This window comes from Ursus maritimus, unplaced genomic scaffold, assembly GCF_017311325.1.
Source record: "Ursus maritimus isolate PB19 unplaced genomic scaffold, ASM1731132v1 scaffold_15, whole genome shotgun sequence".
Taxonomy (NCBI): domain Eukaryota; kingdom Metazoa; phylum Chordata; class Mammalia; order Carnivora; family Ursidae; genus Ursus; species Ursus maritimus.
In genome coordinates, this window is record NW_024423897.1 from 28,607,536 (window position 1) to 28,634,751 (window position 27,216).

Here is a 27,216-nt window from a genome sequence, read left to right on the forward strand (position 1 = left end):
CAAGATCTGTGTTTATGTCTGTAAAATAGAGTCAGTGATACTTTAAAAGGAAATTATAAGATTTAATGGAGCTTTATATTGATAATGAGATTTCTGATGGCTTCAGACCGTATTAAGTACCACTAATAAAAACCTATGATGTGATAAAAATTACTGCTCCAACAATGAATAGATGGCACTTTATCTTCTTCATTTCTTTTGAGTAAGAGGGATAGAATATGGTTTTTTTTTTCTTTAAAAATATCTTCTGTCTTAATGAGAAAAATATAAGGATGTCTGTAAAAGTGAGTATTTTTTCAGTGGGCTTCTGGCTGCTCCCCACAAAATTGTTTTTCTTTTGGTAAGGAAAGGTAAATGAGTACTAAGTAGGCCACCAGCGTTGTGTGCCATAATTTGTTATATGCTAGGATATATGATTTGCATATATTATTTGATTTAATCTATAAAACTCTACACATTTGGTTCTATAATAATCTTCATTTTACAGATGAGAAAATTTAGGATTAGAGAATTTAAATGACTTGTCTCCAAATTAAACAACTGGTAAGAATTTCTGGTTGAAGATAGTTGCAGTGGGAATTGTAAAGGGCAAATGGATGAATACAACTTCTATGTAGGTGTTCGAACCAAACAGTCGTGGTGATTGCTCCGAATGTGAGAGTGAGTAGATTTAACGCCAGGAGTTTTCTAGGATTGCTCCAGGGTTTCTGGCTTGCAAATAAGGTATAGAGTTGTTCCATTCCCTGGCATAGGGAACATGTGAGAAATCTATACGAGAGGGGAGATGATGCGTTTGAGCATATGCCTGCTGTGACGTGAGTGTGAGATTTGCATGGGGATAGATTCAATAGGCTGCTGATGAGGAGGTTGGGAGGCTTAGAAGACAGGAATGGACCAGAGGTGGAGCTTTTGGAGTCATCAGTTATGAATTAATCATAAAGATGCAGATGAGTATATAATATTGCTCAAAGAGCGTGAGTAGAATAGAAGAGAGAAGGACTACGTGTGACACCCAGGGGAATGGCAGCCTTCAAGGGGAGGGCAGAGAGATGAGCTCACAGAAGTGACGGATAAGAGTGTCCAGAAAAGTGAAAATCCTCAGGGCACACATGGTTTCATTTTAGAGTTTGGTGATGTCACTTTTTGTGAAAGAGCTATTACAATATCGGATCTCCTCTGCATCTCTCCTCTGTCCTTGGTGTATTAAATGGCACGTTTTGCATTTCCATTAAAAGAGAAAATATGTCACTAAAATTGACAGTGCATGATGTATGAGTGACATGGGTATTTATATACTTGTCCATAACTACGCAGGTACGTTTTGATAAAAAGACTGGTGAAATTTTCAAAATGAGAAACATTTACTTTTTACATAATCCTGGGGGGTGGAGACAAGGGGAGAGAAGGCAACTAGTTTTACCCCAAGTCATTCATAACCAGGGATGATAGTAACTTTGAAAGGTTTATGCAATTGTATACCTTATCAAAATATAGCCCAAGTAGTGTAAGTAGGAGAAGTAATGTAAAACAAAGAGATCTTGGTTAACAGATATTTCTGTCATGGAAATTTACATCATTGGGGCACCTGGGTGCCTCAGTCCATTAAGTGTCTAACTTCGGCTCTAGTCATGATCTTAGGGTCCTGGGATTGAGCCCCATGTTGAGCTCTGCATGGGGAGTCTGCCTCTTCCTCTTTCTGTGCCCTTACCCTGCACTCATACTGTCTCTCTCCCTCTCAAATAAATAAAATCTGAAAAAAAAAAAAAGAAATTTACATCATTTACACAACAAAACTGCCAGAAGAGGGTATCTATGAGTAGGATGAAGTAACTCGTGTTTCTGGAGACTATTTCATGATTATAGGGTTGTACTAGTTGATCTGCTTCTTCATTTTTTAAGTGTATACTGTAACAAATATAAGTAGTCTGTGACCTAGTCTGTTCACTACGGCAGCACTAAACTTTAAATAAACTGCATGAAAATAATATTACAATCATCTTCAATGAATTTAGTTATATTCTATTAACTATATTATACTATACTACATTTTATTGGTTTTCTCCCAATTTTAATATAAGGTAAGAATGTTTCAAAAGGTAGCTAGTACTCATAGATGTGTTGAACATTAAATCAGAAATTTTAAGAAAGAATTCTTTGGGAAAATAGTGGGAATATATTTAAAGTAGTTGTTCAATGAAACAGTGATAAAAGTGGGAATTTTGGATAGAGTTTAGTTCAAAATCTAGAGTGGTCTGTTCAATTTTTTTCAGCCTCAGAACAAAATTAGTTTTCTCATTTCAAACTAAAGAAGAAGAAAGCATAAATATTGGGAGTGCTATGAAGCCATGGGCTAGCCTGCAATTTGTGGTTGACCCAATCTGTACCCTGAGAGATAATTTATAGTACCAATATTTTTAGTGTACCGGTATTTTTAGTATTTTAGTATTTATTTTAATTGGTGATTGATGGGTAATTTGACATATAAAGTACTTCAAAGCATCTCTAAAAAATCTTCCCAAAAATGTTTTTTTTAAGGTAGATCTTCTGGTGTGATACTTCTCCTTTATTTCCATCTATATTACATGAAGGGGTTGTCTTTGCTTTTTTGTCAGATAAATGGGGGAATGAGTGTTCTTGAATTTATTTCAGTAACCTTTATATCAAATACTTTTTAGGATTCTATAAACACAATGCTTTGCTTTAGAAATATATTCATTTTACTTAGATTTAAATTTATAACCATTGAAGGAGTTACCTTATTACAAAGCAAACACTTTGCTGTTTCACTCATTTATTTAACCATAAGTCAGTAATTTTTTTTTTATGATGAAGGGGAAGAATGGTTATTGTCTGTATCTTAAAATCTGATCTGATTTTTTTATTTGTTGTAGGTTTTATTGGGATTTAATAATGCTTATAATGATGGTTGGAAACCTGGTCATCATACCAGTTGGAATCACATTCTTTACAGAACAAACAACAACACCATGGATTATTTTCAATGTGGCATCAGATACAGTTTTCCTTTTGGACCTGATAATGAATTTTAGGACTGGCACTGTCAATGAAGACAGTTCTGAAATCATCCTGGACCCGAAAGTGATCAAGATGAATTATTTAAAAAGCTGGTTTGTGGTTGACTTCATCTCATCAATCCCAGTGGATTATATCTTTCTCATTGTAGAAAAAGGAATGGATTCCGAAGTTTACAAGACAGCCAGGGCACTTCGCATTGTGAGATTTACAAAAATTCTCAGTCTCTTGCGTTTATTACGACTTTCAAGGTTAATTAGATACATACATCAGTGGGAAGAGGTAAGACATATCTTTTACTTCTTTAAAGCCACTATAGCATGAGATTGTTAACTATAACTTTTACGATGAACACCTGTGCTATGTATAATGAGTTTTATGAAATTCAAGAAGAAAAATTCTATTTATTCCTTTTGGTGCATAAGTGATATATTTGTATCTTCAAAGATATGGTCAAATATGGGCTTTGAATCAACTGAAAAAAATAGTGATTGTAAAACAATCTTTTTATGCCAAGTAAGTCTCTTTTAAAAAACAAATCCACTTTAATCAACAAATGTTTATCCTAACCAATGCAATCCCTCTTCTACCGTGGGAAGTTTCTTTTTATTTAATATGAATACATCAAGTACCATCTTTGACAAAGATGTGTAGGCTCTGATAGCTAATCTAGCTTGTATCATTAGTTCTATGAGATAATCTGGTTTATGTTTCCTCTAATATTGAAATTTCAGAGAGTTTGCATTTGAAGAACACAGTCTTTTAAAAAGTATTTCCAATTGTATATGTAAAGACTGATTTTAGCATAATAATTTTGCTCAGTGTTATGCTTTGCCTATAATTATTTCTTATAATTTGTCCCTATTAATTCATTGCAAAGTACTGAAAAACAGCATACCCAGGAGGGAAATTATTACATAGAAAACACAAATAGTACAGTGAATAAATATAATGAATCTGGCCAGTATTTTGCTGAAGAGGGCATCTGTTGTTCTTACACAGTTGGTGGGACGTAAAAGAGCTCAGCCAACTGGAGTTTCAGAAGATCTGAGTTAAATGTACCACATCACCGAGCAAAGGAGTTTATGTCCCTCATTCCAGAGTCTGCTTCATAACCTTTCTGACTTTATTTTCCTTCTAAGTCTACTTTTTGAAATTAATTATAACCTGAATTTTATTGTTTGCATAAAAATGAGGATCAAAAAGGCTTAGAGTGCCTAAACCTGGGCTGATGAAAACAATATACTGGCAATAGATTGATTATTCCTTTACTCACTACAGAAATGCTTTTTAACATTTTTAGGAAGAATTATGTTTTGGAATTCAGGTTTAAACAAGTCCTAAAATGGAACTTCTGTGAACATTAGCTCTGCTTTCTGTGAGACTGTAGCAGTGTTTTGTGTGTGCTTGTCAATGACATTTTGGTTCACAGGATTTCAGGAAATGACATGCAATAATAAAACACTGCATAAGCTACTGCTGAAAGGCATAAAAATGGATAATTCTTAAAATATGGATATGGATTATATTCAAAATCAAATGAAGCACATTTGAGAAATTGGATTCATCTTGTAATATGTCTCGATATAGCACATTTCATCTAAAATGTAATAAATGTTTGGTTCTTAAACTTTATTATACCAGTTTGAGATTAATATCAAACCAAGATGGTTATTGATAATAATAGTTAATATTTATTCAAGGGTTATTATATGTCAAATAATATATTTTATTCTTTACATGGATTCGTTCATTTTCCTAATAATTCTGGTAGCTTGTCCAGATTTACAGAGTTAGTAAAAGCTGGAGCTGGGATTCTAACTTAGGCAGTCTGACTTCAGAGCAAATGCTCCTAAGCACAGAACTATATAGCTTCTCAATATAACATACACTCTTTCAGTGATAAATTCCTTAATATCCCACCATTTTACAGATCGAATAAGAAATTATAGGAAGCTTTTCTTAACAAAGATTGTGGCTCTGCAACGTAAGAGTTGAAGATTTACCTCTTAAAACATGGTCACAATTTTTTTTTTTTTGTAATGAATAGCCTGTAAGAAGAAAAGTTACTGATATAAATAGCCAGGTAATTAAAAATATAGTGGGCAATGTGACTATTTTCAATGTCTTGTAGTTTTGACCCAATTACCCTAGAGAATGGCAGCAGGATGAACAGATGGTATCCTATCAGATAAAATGGCAGGCCATGCAGTCATAGAAGAGGACACTCCTTATACTGTTGCCCTCTGGTTCCTGGCAGCGGTTACGGTCACCTAGATCTGTGTAACACGGTGGTGTTTTAAAGATGCCATGATCTAATTCAGGATCATGGGCTCACTGCCATCATTACTGTAAAATGCAATTTAATATGTGCACTCAGAAATTTGGTAACCAAACCCATTGAAGCTAGTCATGAGTTGGCAAGATCTTTCTTATAAATAAATGACCTTGATGATAAATGAACCATAAGCTCATTTAAGTGATGAACGTCTTCTTGATTATATGATAGCCCCATGTAAAATTGCATATATCATGGATATTTAATGTCTACTAGTACTACCGTTAAACAGGGAAGAAACCGTAATAATTAATCCAGAATTTAATATTTAAATTCATTATTTCGTCACCTACATGATTCACACCAAAAGCACAGAGAAACTTGAGTGGTTCCACACTGACAAACCTCTACCTGATTTCTACAAATGCCCGCCAGGAGGTGTTTACATGTAGAAAATACAACAAATAAACCAGAAGAATTTGCTCTGTGAGCATTTGGAATAAGATTTCAGAGGAAGATGTGAGTTCACCCACATGTCTTTGAGTTCTGAGTGTTTTAGTACCAAGCTGCCTAATGCTAAATTCAGCGAATTTGGAGAAGTAATGTGTGAAGTCTGGAAGCTGCCACTGTTCTAAATGAATCCTTCCCAAGGAAAGTGGCTGCCTTCTATAGGAAGCTGCTTCCATCTTCAATGATACTTTTTTTTTTTCCGGTCTGAATTAGTTCAACTGAAAAACAACAAGAAGTGCCAAAGCCAAATAAATTAGAGAAATATTGTGAATGAAATACAGAAACTTTAAAATTTAGTCCTCATGTTACTATCATTACTAAAGTTGAATGTAGTGGCTAATGTAGATAGAAGGAAAGAGGTGATCTGGCCGACCAATTTATGGGACACATGGTGTTCAAGAGTCAGGAGGGAAGTTCTTTTCACAATGCAATCTTGTAAGATCAATGGCTTTAGGATGCAAAAATAAAGCTCTCTGATGCTATGCTGAAAATATATATATTGCCAGGTGAGGTGAAAATCTGTGGCAATTTAGATGAAACAGGCCAGGACATTCCTTTCCCTGTAATCTCCAGAAAACCAAAGTGCGTCTTTCCCATTCTTGTATTTTGGTTGAGGAAAAAAAAAAAATCATTCCCTTAATTCATCATTGTTGTTCATGTTGTATTTCAAGTAAAGAGTGCCTCAATCCAGAGTGTTATTTTGTCACCTTTCACGGGGAGGGGGAGGACCTATTCTCTGACCTAAAAGAAGCGGTGAGGAAATCCCTGGAAGTAAAATGGAGTGTTAGTAACAACTTGGGACCGTCACAAGCCCTGAAGAGATAAAAGGTAGACTCAAAGGTTACTAAATGGGAGATTATTCCGTTAGCAAAGGTGAAGAGTTCTAGGATCCTTAAATCCCTCAGCTGCTGATGTCAGTCATTTTATCAAAGTGGGATAACCCTTGATATTATTTGAGATTTAGGAAACAGTAATTGAAAAGAGAAATGCGTTTCTATAATGGTTCTCTTTTTGTAGGATTCAGTGTCACATAAAGTGTAAATTCTTCATGAGCAATGTAAAAAAAGTGTGGGAAATGCATGATGCTTGTATAATAGCTATGGCTTTGGAATACACACATAAAATATTTTATTTTGTATTCCTATCTCCTGTCCCCTCAATCCTCCTTATGTAGGTTTTAGGCCTACTATAATTAACTAAATCCATTTTGAGGCAGGAAGAGGACTTATGGTTCTGGTCGTCATATATGTCTACAGCAATTTCAGATGAATAATGTGTATGAAACCTTGAGCTGCTCTGCTAGCTATCAATATTAGATTTTTATGTTAGCTCAGAGATAGGTTTATATACAAATTATGTTTAACAACACAGCATTAATAAGGAAATTTATTCCACAGGGAGCTAATGCAGGCTGTGGTTTCTGTCTTTGGTTAATTTTAGCATTCTAATTGGATTAGATTAGAAACTAACTCTTGCTATAAATTGCCTATCTATAATTACACAATACATACTCTAACTACTTTCAGATTTCAGAAAACGCATCAAATTCTAAGATTTGCTAGAAGCAAACACCAGTGTTTTCCTAAACCTACCTCCCACTAAAACTAAGAGAAGCTCTCTATTGCCTATCACATCAAATCTGTGTTTCTTCGTTGTGCCTCCAAGGCTCTCCAGCAAACTGTTTCCCCCTTTCACTACTGTCACTTCATATTTGTACCCAACAGCTCTCTCCTGTTTGTTTTTAGTTTTACAAAAAAAAAAAGTGCTTGCGGAGAATGAGTCGTTCTGCTTCTGTAAATTTGCATGTGCCGCACCTCAGATTTGGAAAGTGTTTTCTCTTTTTTTATCACTCCTTTAAAAATTAGGCTCAGCTCATCTCCAGAAAATATTTGACATGGATGGACTGGGCTGTAATGGTCAGTACCTTTACTTTGGGCAATTCTACCGGCTCTTCTTGCGTTTGTTCATGGTGATAGCTTTGTTGCTAATGCTTATTTGTATGTGTTTAACTTTTCTTATGCTGGCTATAAACGTCCACAGAAAACAGTCCGTGTCAACTTTGCTTTTGAATTTCCTTGTACGCTAGCACAGAGTTCTGAAAGGTTATCAGAGCATGCCTCTTCCCCTAAATACATGGCAATCCGCCATGTTTTAAATCCATTAAATAATTGCAAGGGAAGATTCATTCCTTACTTCTAAGCAATTACTGAGTAGCTTCTATGTGCAGATGCTGCATGAGAGAATTCAAAGCTGATCCCAGCTTTGTAGGAAAAACAGACATGTGAGCAAATAATCACAGATGGTGCGGTAAGTGGCAGAATAAAGGAGGGAGTGAACCACACAGCTTTTTTTGCACAAGAAGAGAGGTTCACACATACTTGAACTGGGTTTCAGAGCTAGAGTCTGATTTACCAAGCTGAACAAAATGGGGCAGGAAGGAGCATTCCGCTAAGACCCAAGGTATAAGCAGCCTCGCACAGACAGTTCTGCACCTCCGAATCTAGGTTGTAACGGCAATGAGTTTGGAGGCATAGACATGAATTTGTCCTAATAATGGACTTAATAAGGTAACACTGAGGCATTTGAGGCGGGGGGTTACATTTTCGAGTGCGGGAGAATGAAGAGGGTGGGAGCTCACCAAGGATGGACCTAATAATACCAGTTAGGAGACAGACATATCACTCATTTGCCTTTCTTATATACAGCCAGGGCCAAGCAGGGCACTGTTCAGTTATTTAAAGGGAGATTTAACTTGGCCAACAGCTCTTACCCTTGAAATGTTTGTACCAATAATAAAATATGAAAAGATCTTATACAAAGTCTTTTTGTAATGTTTTATAATTTAAATATCAATTATATTTGGTATAATTAATATTATCATAGTAATATAACAGTATATTACTATGCTAATATATATAACAATATATACTAATATTAATATTATTGATACAATTATATTTGAGATTGTATTTCATACCACCAGCAACATGGTGATGTGAAATGAACCCTATAGTGGAAATTAGTATATGTAGGACTTTATTCAAACTGTGCCTTTTATTTTCTGTGTAATCTAGAGAGAAGTCCTTAAAGTGACTTATTTTTGCCTATAAACTTAATAGAACAGTTGTGAAGTTCAAATGAAATGAGATGCATGGAAATTATTTGAAACATTTAAATTGATATATGCCCATAATATATATAATATATATGTATACTATTATGTATATGATTCATGAGGTCATCTTTCTCAGATTAACACATTTGCTGACACTAACATTATTACGGATGTGTAGTGAGTTGCTTAATATTTTCTGCAGGCAAATACTGATTCTGCTAAAGACCACTAGGTGTCCTCTATTGGTTGTGTTACTTCAGGGTTCCATATTCTTAAAAAAAAACAAAATTGTCTTCTTTGGAAATTGTTCACTTACACTCTCTTAAACTCACCAAATTCCTTGGCTATTTATGTCTAGGTAAAATAGATGACTATGGATATTCATATATGCAAAAATTATTTCTCTTTATACTTTCTCCTCAGGTTAAATAGAGAGTGTAAGTTCCATTTTCTAAGGAATTATTTTTATTCTGAGAGAATTGTTTTCGATTATCATACTGTGTGTTTTTATGATGGTATTTTAACAGATACCCTGAAGTTCTACAAATACAATGTGATGAGTCCTATTTGGATATGAAATGTTGTTAGGTCAAGACAATTAAGTAGAGATTAACAAGGTGTGGGTGGGTATATGTCTGCGTGGGTTAGAGGTGAGATATATAATTTTACGAATGCTCTTTGTTCAGTGCACTGCAGCAGGTCTGTATAATTCTGATGCTTTGTTAAAAAAAACAAGATCATATTTGAAACATTCAGACCCCTATTTTAATATGAAAATACAAGGCTTTATTAATGTCCTGTTATTGGCCCAATCTGTGTCCCTATTTTGCATGTTTTTATACTTCCATGGCTACACATTGATAACAGCCAGACTCATATCCAAAGTTTCAGAATTATGTACCTCCTGTCTGAAAGTCTACATGAGTACGTGACACCTCTATAAAGACATCTCTTGAGATCCTCACGCTCAGTATGTCCATTTCTCCTTCTCTCTTGTTTCCTTTTAAGTTTCTCCTTTTCTTGTTTCCTTTTACTCAGCCTAAAATCTAAGAGGCATCCTTCTCTTTCTCTTTCAATCTCTAGCTAACAGTGACCAGGTCCTACTGGTTCTACTTCTTGAAGATGCTTTGAATTCGAATACTCTTTCCCCAAATCTTCTCTGTCATCATCCTAGTTCAAGCCAATACCAGTCATTGCTCAATTTTTTTATTTCTCATTTTTATAATAGACTAATTACTAGATTTTAAAATTCACCCTTATAGGGGCGCCTGGGTGGCTAAGTCAGTTGAACGTCTGACTCTCGATTTCAGCTCAGGTCATGATCAAGCCCCACGTGGGACTCCATGCTCAGCAGGGAGTCTGCTTGAGAGTCTCTCCCTCCCTGTCCCTCTGCCCCTCCCCCCATTCACACATGCTCTCTCTCTCAAATTAAATGAATAAATCTAAAAAAATAAAATAAGCTAAACTAAAAATTCACCCTTCTCTTCCCAAGGCCTTAAAAGTTGTGTTTTTAAAGAAAAATATTGATGTGTCATCTACCTGGTGAAAATATTTCTAATTTTTCATTACTATTAGGACAAATTCCAAAATTCAAGGTCCTTTGAAATCTGAGTCTTTTTCAACTTCGGCCTGGGAAACTACTTGCCCATTATTTTTAACTCTGCTGGACTTCCTTATATGCTATTTTAAGGCCTTTACATATGTTGTTCACTCTTCCTAGAACTTTGTTTCTTCAGCCAACCCCAGTTTATCCATCACATTTTGTTCCTTTGACTTTAACTTAAACTTCCTTGGGGTGAAATTAATCCCTCAGGTAACTTTAATTCTGTCTATAGTATCCCGGCATAGCCCATGTGCTTTTGCTTTGTAACATTCATCACTTTTGTAATTTCTCTTAAACTGTATTTTTCCAACTATCTATTAAATTCCAGAAGGGGAGAGATCATAAATTTCCCGTATCTTTAGCTCCTAGCAGAGTGTCTGGAAAATAATGGGACACAAAAATACTTGCTAAATGAGTTAGATTATGCCCTCAAGGAAACTTCAGGTTAGTAGGAAAAGCAAACATGTAAATAAACATGTAAGCAAAACAATAAAGTATCTAGAATCCAATATTAGAGGGAATTATAGTATTGACAACAAAACAGAGAAAGAGTGTGGTAGGAGGTAGAAGAGGGGTTCTAACTAAGGCATCTAGTCGTGCCACTTTGAAAACTAAGTTTGAAAGTATATGTCCTTCCAAGTGGATAAGCCTGGGAAATATTTCAAAGGAATTTAGAAATCATGGACAAAATCAATCAAGTTCTTCATTTATAGATGGGGATGATAATAATTTTCTGCCCAATCTCATAGAAATGTTTTGAAGCTGAAATGAGGTGTTATTTCTATGAACTTCAATTGTTGAACATACTTTGAAACTATGAAGTTCATAGAAATGTAAATTATTGCTATCACAAAAGTTTCTTTTAGTTTAAAATATGAAAAGTCTCAATAGAGGGTTCAGCTGTTGGCCCTTTAATATGCTTACTGCCTTTCCAAACATTGGAAGTATTACAAACGCTATTATGCATTTTTTCTGCCTGAAATACACCGAGTAGAAAATTGAAGTAGTGAATAAATCAGCAAATAATTTAGGACAAAATGCATTCAGCCTCACATTTAACTGAAGTTTCTGGAAAAAAAAAAGTCTCAGTTTTTCTTTCCATTGTGCACACAGTTACAACATGTATTACGATGACTGCTATTTTAGGCTCATTTACCTGCTGTAAGAGTGAAAATTGGGAATGCCACTGGTTTGTGAGTATTGGACATCACATTTATGATGTGATTCTGGTTTAAACTTGAATTCTGGTTCAATTTTCACAGTGTTTCATAGTAAACATTTGTTTTTTAAATTATCTGGTAATTACCTCAATTGAACAGGTCACTTTTGTTGGTCGTGTATACGGTGGCGCTCCTGTCTACAAACAAGAGAGGTGTGATGAGACATGACATAAATTGGAAAATGTTACAGTGACACCTGAGAATATTTTATTATTATGAACAATGAAGTGAAATTAAACTCACTCTGAAGCGAATGTCAAATATATTTATCTAATCATAAAGGGAAAAATGTGGTTTTTTTTTTTGTCAGCGTGTAACAGACCCATCATTTACTTTAGTTAGAATGTCAAAGATTTTTTTTATTAATTTGAAACATTTTAGGAAACAAAATTATGCTTGCCTTATGTCAAATGCAGTAGTTGTTACCTATTTCATTGGGCAAAGCATAGTCATTGAAATATATTAGAAATTGTCACAGAAAGTCAGTTTTCTTAAGACACTTATAACCGTTTTGAAAGCTCAAGAATAAATAAAATTAGAATCCTCAATCATACAGGATAATGGCTAAGAAAGACCTACTTTGACTTCTCTTTCCGTCTTGCTGATGTATGCACTTTAGATTTTGTATTAGAGGAGTCGTGTCTTAGTGTGAAAAAGAAATACATTTGGTTGGTTATATAATTCTGGTGGCTATTTTGAGTTAAGCCTGCCATTTAGGCCATTTTTTTTAAAAGAGGGTCAAAATCTTTTCTTATTACATCTTAAAGTGAAAGTAGACATTGAATAAGGATTCTGGAAACGAGTCCCAGGGTTCTATATAATTTAAAGCAGTTGCAAAGAAAGAGAAGAGTTATTTTGAGATAATTGTATTCATCAAGAGTGGTGAAATCAAAAAGGATTTCCCATTTAGATTTGTCATCAATGGGAATATTTGCCATAATGTGCTAATTATCTCAATATGCTGCTTTTTTGTTGTTAACTGTTGTGGACGTATGAGTTGGGCGAACATAGAAAATAAATGAAATTCAGTTTAATTAAAATAAAAAGCCATGAGTATTTTGTGCCAGTCATTTCCAGATACCATTCCCTCATTTTAAAAATATGGCTGATGGCTTCTACTTGGCTTATATGGTTGTTTTAATAATTGAAGAGAAAATTCTTGTGAAAGGGGTTTGTAAACGCTAATGTGGAAAGTCTAAAGAGTGTATTAGTTTAAGATATAATTAACCAAATTATTTCAATGATTTTTTTCATAGATTTTCTGCAAGAATAAAATTCCCACCTTCCTCGATATTTTAGATCATAGCAGAGAGTAAAAGGTGGAACTCTGTTTGTGGTAGGGCGTGCTGTGAAATTTAGAATCCAAGAGCTGTACCTGCCTAATGGCATCTAGCAGTATTACTGGGAGTATCTACTAGCTTTGTGGAGGTTACAGTGTTTGCATATGGAGAGCAGTTCTCCATTGTGTGAAAATATTCATCTCCATGATACCGAGGAGGAGAATTAAGATACCGAAGAGCTGCTTCCAGCTGACCGGCAGTGAATCATAAACATTCAAGTGTGCAGGTTTTAATACTATTGTACAATTAAAATGCTTCCCCCTTTTTGTTTAATCTGAAATTCAGAGAAATGCTGTCTTAAATAGTCCTTAACCTGGTAGAGGATTACCTCCCCTCTGCCCCCTGGCATATATTTGCTATAGAAGCAGAATAATTTTATAATGACAGAAATTACCAAACAATGCTAGTAATTTGTTAAGAAAGAGTTACTGGAGAATTTCTAGATTTATGATAATTTAGGCTCACATAAATTATTAACTTTAGAATAATATTAGAACATATATGGATTCCAAAAGTGGTATGTTTTCTGTCTCCTGACTTGCAAGGCCAGGTTACGAGTAACAGACTTTGAAGTACTAAATGACTGACTAGTTTCGTGTTCTCGGACGTTTCTTGGGAATTATGACATTGATGACTAAAATCTCACCATTGCGGAATGATTCATTTATGTTTTATGGCTTTTTCAGCTTCAAGAGTATCGTATTTCAGCCATTACCAAATAACACCTTAGCAGGCTGTTGGTTGGCAGGTAGTGAGAGCAATTTTTAAGTAGTTGAGAGCAATTCTGTATACAAAAATGATAGATATATGAATATATGTATCATAACTTGAGTGAGAGGTGCCTTTGTGTGAGAGAAGGGTTCCACTGGGATATAAGAAGTTTAGTTGAGCTGCAGAAGAGACAAGAGGACGCTAGCAAGCAATTTAAAAAAGTATTTTACAGTTTTGCTGAAGTCTTTCCCTGTTACCAAATTACCAGTATTTGCCTAATATCAGAGATGAATGTTTTAATGTAAGTATTATTGCTGGGAATTTTACCAACTAAATCAACCATCCCCCTTCCCATTTAGTTGAATTGTTATTTCAGATGTTCCAAAAATCTCCAATGTCTTGAAATTAGAAGGTGACTGTGGCTTTGGATGAAAAAAATTTCCAGTTAGCACATGGTCTAGCAAAATGCTAATTTTTTTGGTAAGAATTCTGGTTAGTAGCACATTTCTTAAATATATGATTCTATACATCCAGTTAAACACTATATGTGTAATTATATACTAACTCTTCTAAATAAAAGTAAGAGACTAGGTAGTTAAACACTTACCTGACTTCTCATTTGCCAAATTCATATCTTTATATGATTACCAAATGTAGTCTTTAATGTATATTAATTGGCACCCCACAACATGCTGAGCATTGTGCTGCGTATAGGAATACAAAGATAGATCATCAACAAACATGGCTAAAAGAGATTCTGTAATCTAGTGCAGGGGTTAGAAAAGGAGATCAAGACTCATAGCAGATATGTGTGAATTCTTATCTATTGGAAATTGTTGAATGAAGATTTCGGGAATGATTCTGAGGCTACATCTCAGCTCAGTCTGACTCACACAGCACAGTCTATTCATAAAGTTGCTAATGGAGCAGGAGTGAGGAGTAGTGGTGTCTCGACCAGGTATATACCATCCTTTGATCAGTCATTTGAAACAAAAAGGGCTATAATACCATGCTTTACTAAACTCTGCTGAGTTTTACAAACCAAGGAAAAGAAAACCAGTTTTATTGAAAATAATATCAAAACTGCATTAAGATTTCAAAATGACTTCTTCCTACTGGAATATGAAACATTTTCATTTCATTCAGATCATACCCATCTATGAAAAAGATTCCTAAATATTGACAGTTTTTTAGGAAGAAGAAAGAACAATATATTTAAATCTCACACACATAGTATTCTAAAGTCTGCAATTAGTGAATTTAGCAAAAAAGAACCTAGCTTCTCTCTCACTTGCTTTCTTGCTCTCTTCTATATAGTATAGATGCTCTCGCATGGGCCTCCTAACCAGAAAATGTGTTATCACAACTAAATGAACAGTCCCTGAGAGTATCAAGAAACCGAGCTGCATTTGGGGACTGGAATGTCCAATAGCGAATCAGCTATTCTGTAATGATGGAAACACCGGCTCCATTCAAAATGCTTGCGTTGTGTCTACATTTTGTACATAAGTATAATATTCATTGTCTTCGTGCCTCCCTGCTTCTGCTCCCGCACAGAGGCACTGGTAGCATGGGTGGGTGCTTTCCTGAGAAACCCATGTGTTGATAGATTCTATGTGCAAAAGGAGCATATTCTTTACATCAATGACTTTCTCAAATATCCCTTCCAAGACTGTTTATGGATGTTGTTTTCATTGTTGTGGTGAAGGTGGTGCCTGTTGTCCCTCTTGTTGAGAGAAGCCGTGAAATTACCTTGGATCTCAGGTTAGGTAACAGCACCTGTTCTTCAAAGAAGTGAAGAGTCAGATGTTCTAGCTGTGATGACAGCCCTCAGAAAATCAACTCCTTTCCCTGCTTCTGAGAAGGCCAAGTCCCTCCAGTATGAGTTTCCCTTATCACCTGTACCTCTAAGGAAGCAGGAATTTTCCCTGTTTTCCTCTGTCACATTTCCCGTTAGGAGATTTGCTAACAAAGAGTGTAAACAAAATATCTATTAGTAATTTTTTTTTTACAACTGTGAAAAAATAAACAATTCTCTTATCAGAAGACACACACACACACACACACACACACACACACACACACACACAATTGGGGAGACTTAGTATAGGGCCAATGAATCCTATTTCAGGACTTTGGATACAATATATTTCATTATTCCTTCAACTGAGGAATGGAGTATTAGGGGTGAATAAACCAGTGTGATCCACTCCTTAGATGGAGAACTATTGATTTTATCTGTTCATTAGTTGTTATATTATTTTATTTCTGACTTTCAGAATCAAAAAGAAAATATGCATGAAAAAAACAAAAGCAATTAATGAGATGACGAAATCCAAAATAGAATAGTTCCAAATTGACAGAATAACTTACCCAATTTGCAAGACCAAAGATATCAGATTAATTCTTTTTGCTTTTTACCTAATACAGATATCCAGGTGATATTTATTTAATGCAATCATTTTATTTGACATAGAAGGTAAATGAATGCTTTAGGTTAAAAAATATAATTTAAGTGTAATAAACTTTTACAAATTCTATAAATGTTGTCTTCCAAATTATGCTGTTAAACTTCCTAAAGGAAAAAATTGTTCAATTTTTTTTCTAAAGAAAATAATCAAAATAATTTCCTCCCAGTTCAGTCATGCAGGCATGTTATTGTTACAAACTTGAGCCTGCAAAACAAAATCAAGATGTCATTGAATTTGTGAGAAGTTTTCCTTAGAGTGTTTCCCTTGTGCTCTTAAGAGTTTTTAGAAATCTTTTTCAGTATTTCCCAGTGGTGGTTCATGAGTTATTAATGGTTCTGTGGAGACAAAATTTTGTTTTTTTTTTAGTGTTGAAAGTGTTATCACTCAGACCAAGATACCTTGGTAGCTTCTTGCAGGGAAGGTCTGTATATTGCTTCCACTGACTACATATCCATCATAGGTAGGCTTGCAGTCTTGCTCCTTGTTTCCTGACACCTGGGTGCAGACTGACTAGGTGGCTTCCATCTTGATCATTGCGTCATTTTCACGAAGAGATAAAAAGCTGTGTAGGGTCTTGATGGGCAATTAAGTGAACTGACCGGAAGTGATAATATTACTTTCTATAACTCATTGGCTAGAAATAATCACATGACTTCATCCAGCCTCAAGAAAGTCAAGAAGAATGATCCACGATGTACCTGGGAGGCAGAGAGCTGGAGCTATTTGCCCAATCCCACTACCTCAGAAGTTGGAATAGCTGAGAGATGGAGGCAGAGTATGACTAAAATAGATCACTGAGTTGGCCTGTGGCTAACTTGCATTAAACCTGGATGTATTCAGAAGAATATCATGGACCTGCTTGATCATCCCATTGTTTTTCTCTCATGGGTATTTTTGGTTTTAGACAAACAACCTTCTAGCTAGTGATGAGGTCATGACGGAGGAAACATGCTACACTTTTCTATGATATAGTCACTGCATCATTTATTAAGTTATTCATTCTTGTTTATTTTATTGAATGAATGTATAATGGACTCATATGCTATGCATATAGGTTATAACAGTACACAAAAAAGAGTTTCCAATATTAAATAGCTTACAGTCTAATCATATAAGTAAAAAATAATTGAAATATAATTCTCTGTGTTGGGAGAAATGACAGAGTTCTCTGTGAAGATGTATTACAGTTTTGGGGGCTAGGGCAGGAAGTGATATCTGAACTGAAACTTATAGGGATGAATAGGACTTAAGGAAAAAGCAAAAGATGTCATAGCCAAGAGCATATTTCTTAAGTGAAAAGACATTTAAGAGTGTTTTCAAGTAAAGTCCACGTAGTCCACATACCTTGGGTATGAAGAGAAGAGGTTGGAAAGATAAGCTAGTATTTTGAAAGTCAGATTAAAGAGTTAAAGACTTTATCCTGAGAACAGTAAGAAACATTTGAATGGTTTCAGGCAACAGTGTAATATATTTATTTCACAAACATTTAATGCTACTATGAAACTATATGCTCTTCTAACCATTTGCAAGTACTAATTTTATTAATCCCCCAAACAGCCCTATGAGGAAGGTAGTATCATTACTCCATAAACAAATGAAGCCAAGGAACAGAGAATTGAACACTTTGCCCAAGTTGCACTGGGCTAGTCAATGACAATGCCAGGATTTAAATCCATGCATACTGCATGGTCCAAAATCTTAACAGGTAGGTCTTGCCCTATATTGCATAGATGTAGATATGACTGAAAACAGCATGCAAATGGTTTGTAAAAAGAGGCGGGTAGGATTTGATGTAGGGCATCAATTAAGTGCCATTACTATGATTTAGATAATAGATGAAATGGGGTGACAATAGTGCTATTATCACATGACATCCTTCCTAAGTTCACAAAGTACTTAGAAAGCTGAAGGACATTCCTTTAGACATCAGAGGGAACAGACACTTACCATGGTTGACTCAGTCAGAGATGCCCCTTGGGTATATCAATTATAAAGCAATCTTTATTTTACTTAGTTTTTGTAAGTGAACTCAACCTTAATAGGAATTTAAATCATTCTATTAATGGAAGTACGGATTTCCAAGCTTCAAAACATCAGATTTAGTGTGAGTTTAATAATTTATTAAGTGTGGATGGATATTTGCATAATTTAATTTCCTATCCTCCACATTAAAAAGAATTACAATGCTTAATTTTTTGACTTTTGCCCAATCAAGTAGAGAATAAAAAGTGTTATGAATATATGATATAATCAGAATAATTTTTATAAGAAAAATTTATTGTACTTGAAATGTTGAGAACACTTGAAATGCAAGCATTATACAACTAGATACAGAGAGAGTTTCTAATGTGTCCATTTTGCTTAGAATGCATTACTTTTGTTTGGATTTCATTTTTCAAACAATTCATTCTTTAAAAATACTTGAAAATCAAATACAATTCTTAGACTATTGGTAAATGTTCCTGTTACTGTTATATCTTTAATCATTGTTGAATTCCATGCCTTGTACCAATTTATTGGCACTTATTTAATGGCCTAGAATAGGGCTATCTTAGTGAATGTTCTTTATACACTTAAAAATATGTTTTCTGGGGCGCCTGGGTGGCACAACGGTTAAGCGTCTGCCTTCGGCTCAGGGCGTGATCCCGGTGTTATGGGATCGAGCCCCACATCAGGCTCCTCCGCTATGAGCCTGCTTCTTCCTCTCCCACTCCCCCTGCTTGTGTTCCCTCTCTCGCTGGCTGTCTCTATCTCTGTCGAATAAATAAAAAAATATATATATATATGTTTTCTGCTGTTATTGGTTGGAGTGTTCTATCATTGACAATTGACGGTGGTAATTATTTTTTTTGACAGTGATAATTCTAATCATTTATATCCTTACCGACTTTTATGACTGTTCTGATGATTCTTGAGAGATTAAAATATGCAACTATAATTTTGCCATTTCTCCTTTTAGTTCTACCAGTTTTTGCTACATGTACTTTGAAGCTGTACTATGAATTTTATACATACTTAAAATTGTTGTGTCCTCTTGATCAATTGCTCTTTTATCACCATAAAATGACCCTTTTTATCTCTGATATCGACTTTGATGTAAATGTAGCACCCTCATCTTTATTTAATTAATATTTGTGTATCTTTTCCTACCTTTTATTTTCAACCTCTGTTTTTATTTTCAAATGAGTATCTTGTAGGCGGCATATATTGACAGCATTGCTTTTGTTTATCAAATCTAGCAATCTCTGCCTTTTAATTTAAACCATTTACATGTAATGTTTTGATTGCTCTGGTTGGGTTTAAATCTACCCTCTTGGTATTTGTTTTCTATTTATCCCATGTATATTTTGTTATTTGTTCCTATCTCTTTACCTCCTTTTATATTAATTTAATATTTTTTACAATTCTGTTTTATCTCCACTATTGAATTAGTAACAATACCTCATTTTTTCCAATGCTTGCTCTAAGATTTACAACATCCATCTTTAGTTTATCACAGTCTACATTCAAAAAATATTGCACCATTTCACATACAGTGTAAGAAATTTAAGATAGTATATTTCCAGTGTCCCCTTGCTGGCTTTGTACTATTGTTTACTTCTATGTTCATTATAAATGCCACACTATATTGTAATTATTTTTGCTCTAAATATTTGTCTTATAAGGTATTTTTTTTAGAGTTTAACAATACCTTTTTATGCTTACTGTTACTGTTGTTCTTCGTTCCTTTGCATAGATCCAAATTTTCATCTGGTATCATTTTTCTTTTATTTGAAGAAGTTCCTTTAATATTTCTTGTAGTGCTGGTCTGCTGTTGATGAATTCTCTCAGCTTTTGTATGCTTGGCACTTATTGTTTTGTCTTGATTTTTAAAAAGTATTTGTGCTACCTTTAGGATTCTAGGAAAACTTGGTTTTTTTCTTCTTTCAGTACTAGAAAGGTACCATTTGATTTTTTTCTGCATGCATTATTTCTGATGAGAAGTCTGATATCATTCTTTTCTTTGTTCCACTGTAGGTAATGACTTTTGTCTGTGGCTGCTTTTAAGATTTTCTCTTTATCTCTGCTTTTCAACAATTTGATTTTTATTGCCTTAGTATGGTTTTCTTGTTTTACTCGACTTTTTTTTTTTTTTTTGAGTGCCTTGGATCTGTGGATTTGTAGTTTTCATCAAATTTGTAAAAATGCTGGCATTATTTCATCATATATTTTGTTACATTTACTCTTGCTTAATCGTTCTTTCCTTGGCCTTTGTAGTGACTTCACATGCTGTGCAGATGAATATTCAGCCAAAGACTCAAAGGAATTCCTCTGCTAATCTTTGAGCTTTCTCTCTTCCCTCAGCTCTGGTGTTTTGCCTCACCTTGGCCTCCCTGTCTCTCCACCTGTCTCTCAACTTTGTGAGAACAGCTGAGCTCTGTTTGGATTCTCTTTCTCTGCACTGTGCTCTGGAAATTCTTTCTAGACAGGGAGCTGGTGCAAGGTTAGGGCTCACCTTATTTGCTCCTCTTCCAGGGATTATTTTTCTGCGCTGTCTGTGATTCAGTATCTGAAAACCATGTTGCATACAGTTTGTCAGGTTTTCTAGTGGCTTAAGACAGGAAGGGAAGCTTGGTCCTTGTTATTCTATTATGATCAGAAGCAGGATGATATGCCTTGTTTCAAAATAAAGAATAATCCTTTATAGAGAGATTTTTCATTTCAGAGATCAGTATGATGTAATTGGAAACAACAAGGTCATCCCAATTTTTGCATTTATATGATGTAATAACATAACTTACATTATTTTATGGATGCAGCAAAATTGTGATATATGGCATACTTTGTTTTATATGGTTATTTCTATATAGAAGGATGAGGCAAACAGAATAAATGCATGCATCATAGAAAGCTTTTTCATGGAAAATGTAAGGATAATTAAACTGACCTTGCATGCGTAATACCATGCTTAACTAGCCATGATTAGGCTTAAAATGTAGCCCTTTAAAATTTTAACTGCTAGTTTGCTCAATTCTGGCTTCCACGAGTGGGATTCCCAGTGCTTTGGGTTAGCTTCACCCAGTGCATCCAATCAGTGTATGCAATTTGCATGCCAAACAAAAGGTATGCTCCTTTTATATACAAAAGATTACAAAAATAATTCTTGGTCATAATACCAAGTAACACTGGGGTTCAGTATGTTATCTTATACACTCTGGAAGAGGCACATGGAAAGTAGAAACTATTTCTTCCAAAAATGCAAAATATATTCAAGTATGTAGGGCCTTATTTTTATTCAGTTATTAAAGAGTTTTATTATAGTAGAATAATAGAACATTTCATTACCTTTCACTTAGCATTTTTAGAGGGAAATAATATGAGGTAGTATGACAGTCCTGGCTAAAAGTTTTTTCATTGCATTTTTTAAAACTAATACTTATAAAGTAAAATTTTTACTATTTTCATTTCTATTACAATAACCATTTTCAGAACAGACATGGTTCTAAATAATTCTTAACCTCATTCTCCAGATACTTAGGGGAAGTGGTTTTTATCTCAAACAATTAGATCTGCCAATACAAGAGTGCTTCAGGATAAAATCTATCCAGTGAGTATAGTGAATGTATTTTAAAATTGTGACATAAACGAAAAGAATAATAATCAAGAATATGTTTTTATGTGTCTAGGTAGAAATGTACATATACTTTTTCGTGCCCCTTTGTAGAAAAACAAATGATGGACCCCTCTGAAGAGTTAAAAAATATGAGATTTCATGTCTGCAATTAAAATGGATTCTAGAATAGCAAATCTTTCTAAACTTTGAACTTTTCTCAACAAAGTATTCTGAAGATTTTCAAACATACAGAAATATTGAAAGAATTTCACAGTGAGCACTTATATATTTCCTACCTAGATTTTAAGTTAACATTTGCTAAATTTGCTGTGTAATATATTTATCCTTCTATTCATATATCAGTTTTGTTCTTTGACACATTTCAAAGGTAGCTGAAGACCACAGTTGTCTTCTTCCTCCACATATTTCAGCATATATCGGAGGCTCAATTTTGTTTTAAAATTTTTATTTATTTTTTTGACAGAGAGACGCAGTAAGAGAAGGAACACAAGCAAGGGGAGTGTGAGAGGGAGAAGCAGGCTTCCCGCTGAGCAGGAAGCCCAATGCAGGGCTCCAATCCCAGGGCTCTGGGATCATGACCTGAGCTGAAGGCAGAACCTTACGGGCTGAGCCACCCAGGTGCCCTAGAGACTCAATTTTTAAGCTCTCAATATTGTACATATCCTACAACATATAAAGCACTTTCTTTGATATAATATAGTTTTATAGCATAATGAGAATAAAAAATGATCAGGTAATAGAAATAATATTATCAGCATTAAATAACCTTGAGAAATAATAAAACACAGTCCAGTGACAGTGGTTCCATCATGATTATGTTTATTCAATGACTATCATATTTTCCTTCTAATGCCTTTAATCTTTAAGTTATTTTTATGATCAAATGAGTGAAACTCTCATTAGATTGGAAAATATTTTTAGCTCCTTTCCTCTGGTCTTGGTTCTGTCACTTCAGGAAAAAAAAAAAAAAGGAGGTCTTTTGGGTGGTCTCAAGTAGCTTTCCCAGGCTCATATTCCCTCATCCTTATTCCTTTCCCAGCTCGTCAGGTGTACCATGCTGTGATTTGTGAAAGCAGATAATTTGGAGCTTCTTCAAACTACTGTTCTTTAAGTCTGTATTCAAAATGTGTTCAGTGAGGGGTAGTGAGGAATTGCTTTTCCACTAATAAGCATTTTACATAGAGTTGCTTATTAATACTTATATTCACCAAAAAAACTTTTCCTACTTTTCTGTAGCTTTTGTTCTATCTTTACTAGTGTAATTCTTTTCAAAACAGGTGATTTTTTGAGAGCCATATGAAAGGGTTTACAATTTAGATAGTAAAACGATAATAGTAACAAATGTTCTCAGTAAGTGGCCTCATGGCCTGCATTATGCAAGTTCAGACTTCTGATGGTCTGCCAGCATGGGTCATGTAAGATACTCAGTGATATCAGGGAGACCCTAGCTTTTTAGTTTTTGTTGTTTTTGTTTTTTAAGTTCATCTCTAGGCAGTCTCTACCTTGACATTACAGGGACAGCATTTATTTCACCAAGAGAAGAACCAAGTTTGGAAACATAAGTTGACTGCCATTTTATTGCATATTTATGTCAACAGTGTTCTAGTGCTTCTTATAGACTGAAATGTCCGAGAGGCTGCTAGTTTGCCAGTTCTCTAATCTGCTATGGTAATTCATATATTATTCATTTTTCCCATATACTTTAGTAGGTTCCGCAAATAAAATGTGATATATTTAAGTAAAGGTATCTAAAATGTCACAAATAATCTGAGAATATTACTGATTCTTTGCTTGTGAATGGTTTATAAGACGATGGAATGATAATTTTTTGAGAAATAGCGTATTTGGAATTGTGTTATGTCAGTAGACTGGTTCACAAACTCATGGATAATGGTTACCAGTAAACTGTAGTTCCTTCTCTGCCATTCAAACAAAGGAAAGGTTTGTTAGTTTCCCACTATGTCCATTTTACCTGAAGTTAAACATTATATTCGTAGGTTAAAAATCCACATGATTGTCTATATTTATCTTGATTGTATACTGTAAATCAGTGGTTCTTAGATTTTATTTTATAGACAAGGAATTTATTTTCTTTTGAAAACATACAAAGTAAATGTGCCTTTTATTGTGATAATAAGGGGCTTAAAAATCTGCCATCTACTATTATTATTATCTACTATTATCTGCCATCTACTTATTGGCTTAAAAAATCTGCCATCTACTACTATTATTATCTACTATTATTACAATTCCTATTACTTGAGAAATATAGGAGGCCATGATGAACAGTTGATGAAAAACTCTCTTGCTTCCCCAGATCAGTGAAAAAACTCACTATGGCTGCACCTGGTCCACAGAGGAGCATTTGGAGTGATGGCTTAGTCTAAAGTAAATTATCAAGAGGATGAGAGAAATGTCATACATTTCCCTTTTCATGATGCATTCCGATCATATACAATCATATCCCAGTTATTTTGGGAGAGAAATGACATGTGTAACTCAGTAAGCGGAGACATTCCTGCTACTCAGATATGAAGCCTTCTAGGGACTTGGAATGATAAATGACTGATTTTGCAGGTTCTACATTTCAGTGTCAGTCATCAGAAAGAAACCTGTCATCTAGAGAGGAAGAACAAGATGAAATCAGAATTATCAGGATTACAGGATTCCTTCCTGCCTGAAGACATAGTCATCTTGTTTGGCATCAGCTCTTAAGCATTTGACTTTGAGAAATATATTTGGAGTAGAAGTATAGGCAGATAAAGGGACCCAGTTTGTCATAGATATGTGTATATGCATATATGTACATATATGTGAACAATGCAAGGGTTGGGGCGCCGACTTCCTGTGCAGTTGAAAATCTGCATATAACTTTTGACTCCCCAAAAACCTACCTACTAATTGCCCACAGTTGACTAGAAGCCTTACCAATAACATAGTAAGTTAATGCATATTTTGTATGTTATGCATATTATATACTGTATTCTTAGAATAAGGTAAGCTAGAGAAAAAATGTTATTAAGAAAATCATAAGGAAGAGAAAATACATTTACAGTACTATACTGTATTTATCCAAAAAAATTTGCACGTAAGTGGACCCACACAGTTCAAACCTGTGTTGTTCAAGCATCTCTCACACACACACACACACACACACACACACACACACACGGCATATGGTTCGCTTCTCTCTCTCTCTGTGTATATACACATAAAATTGTAATTCATGATATTATATTAATGATAATATATCAATAATGTGTAAATATTATAGTTTATAATATATGATAGAAATAACATACATGATGCCTTTTCTATGAGGTTGTTTTATATTTCCTTCTTTCCCGAATTGGATCTTGTAACTCCTCTAACTCCTCTGATTGAAACCTTCCAGTGACTGATACTAAAACTTTAATGTCTTAGCATGACCACCAAGACTGTGCATGATATGGCGCCTGCTTTCCTTTCCAACTCAGGTTGTATCACTCTCCCCTTTTGCAGATCGTTCACTAGCTTCAGTAGACTTATTTCTGTTCCTTGAAGCTTGGTCTGTTGAGAGGAATTTTGGCATTGCTTTTACTCCATGCCTCGCCAGTCTTAGCGCAGATGTGATTTTCTCAGAGAGGTATATCCTGAACACCTTTAGCTAAAGTTACTACTTCTCTACAGTCATCTTCACAATTATGATCAGTCTTCACTTCTTGGCACTTAGAATAGTTTTATGTGTTTACTGGTTTGTTGCTCTTTGTGTCTTCACTAAGATATTAGCTGGTTGATAATAAAAACCTCTGCTTTCTATATTAATACCATACTCCAGTGCTTAAGTAGGACTTGGTGTATGGTGAACACTCACTAGGGATTGTTGAAGGATGTTTCCTGGGAGCCACCACTGCTGATTGTGGTATTTTAGTGATTTCCGCATCAGTATTCAGAACTGCGGGTCTAGATAGTCATGCAATTATTTTCAACAAAGAAGCGTTATTAGATGTTTATTTGAAAGTGACATGAGTAGTCTTTCACAATTATCATAAAATTGATAAGTGACAGCAATGCGATGTGGTCAATGTACACATGATTGGGTTGAAATTTTGTTGCTGCTTCTGAGCTCTGTAACCTTGCTGAGCCTCTATTTCTCTATGTAGTAGGGATAATAGATAACTCATGGGAATGTTGTAAGTACTGAATGAGCTAATAGATCTGTAAAAAGCCCAGGGCAGGGCCTGAACACAGTGCTTGACATGTAGAAGGAATTTTATGAATCATAAACACAAAACTTTAGCCTATATCATGCCAAATTTTCTTCTTTTTGCTATAAATATGCCTTGTACGTAAACAAGGCCAGAGAGATAACTAAACAGGTGAATCAAAATAGTGGCCTAAAAATGTATTGAAATATTTATTTGCCATGTTTAGGTATCTGTAATAAAGTAATATATTTCACAAAATACCCTGAGGTCAAGGCTTAGCTCGGGTGCACTTTTGCAACTCTGTTTCATTAGCATTGTATTGATATATTTTGTGAACATATTATCGATATGCTTTTCCGTACCCTTTGGACTTCAAAAAATCTGTAGTTTTGGCTTTAAAAAAGATTCCCCCTTCTTAGCTAAGAGTGTTTTGCATTCTATGATTTTAGAGGGAAAGATTTTAATTAGAGCTCTGTGTATTTTTCCTATTTCATATCTAATCAAGAAGAGAAGTATCATGACTTAAATATGCAGTGCTCTATAATACATGCATGTGCTCAGTTCACAGAGCATAGTGGTGTGAGCTGTTAGGAAAATATGAGCTCAAGGCAAGTCTGGAGGAACTGGGGTGGCCCGCTTTATCTTTGCACTTAATGTAGGAGAAGGTAAACCCTCACTAATTGTACTTGCAGATAAATGCTTATCTATTACTAACATGTAACGCAGTATTTCAAATAGCTACATGTTCATCGAGCAAGCATTTCTGTGAGGAAAACCAAAGATCATATTTTGGTGAGGAACCTGAGGGCCGAGGAGAGAGAACATGTGCATTCTTATCATCTCAGAGTCCCATAGGTTCCTGGCAAAAAGAGGCATCCACCCTGCAGAGCTGACTCATCCCCACAGTCTGATATGTCATGCGGACTAATCCCAGTATGTCCTGGATCCCACTTGACCTCTATAAATGCTGGAAGCTACAGACTACCATTTGTTTCCCATCTTCATCTAGCGTTGTAATCCATGATCCTGACTTCATCTCCTGACCTCGTCCAAGCACCATCCCGCACACTCACTGGGTCCTGTGGAGCTAGAGGTTTTATCAATCAAATTCCTCTGACATCTAATTTTTCTTCA

The 27,216-nt window shown here is 34.9% G+C and overlaps 1 protein-coding gene across 1 annotated transcript in view; it reads left to right on the forward strand.

Moving 5' to 3' along the window:
• The window catches only part of HCN1 (hyperpolarization activated cyclic nucleotide gated potassium channel 1), a 373,578-nt gene that overhangs the window by 44,417 nt on the left and 301,945 nt on the right, over positions 1-27,216 (forward strand). The window contains exon 2 of the mRNA XM_040630450.1: positions 2,892-3,315. Coding sequence (XP_040486384.1) covers positions 2,892-3,315 — 424 coding nt within the window. The remainder of the gene's footprint in view (positions 1-2,891; positions 3,316-27,216) is intronic.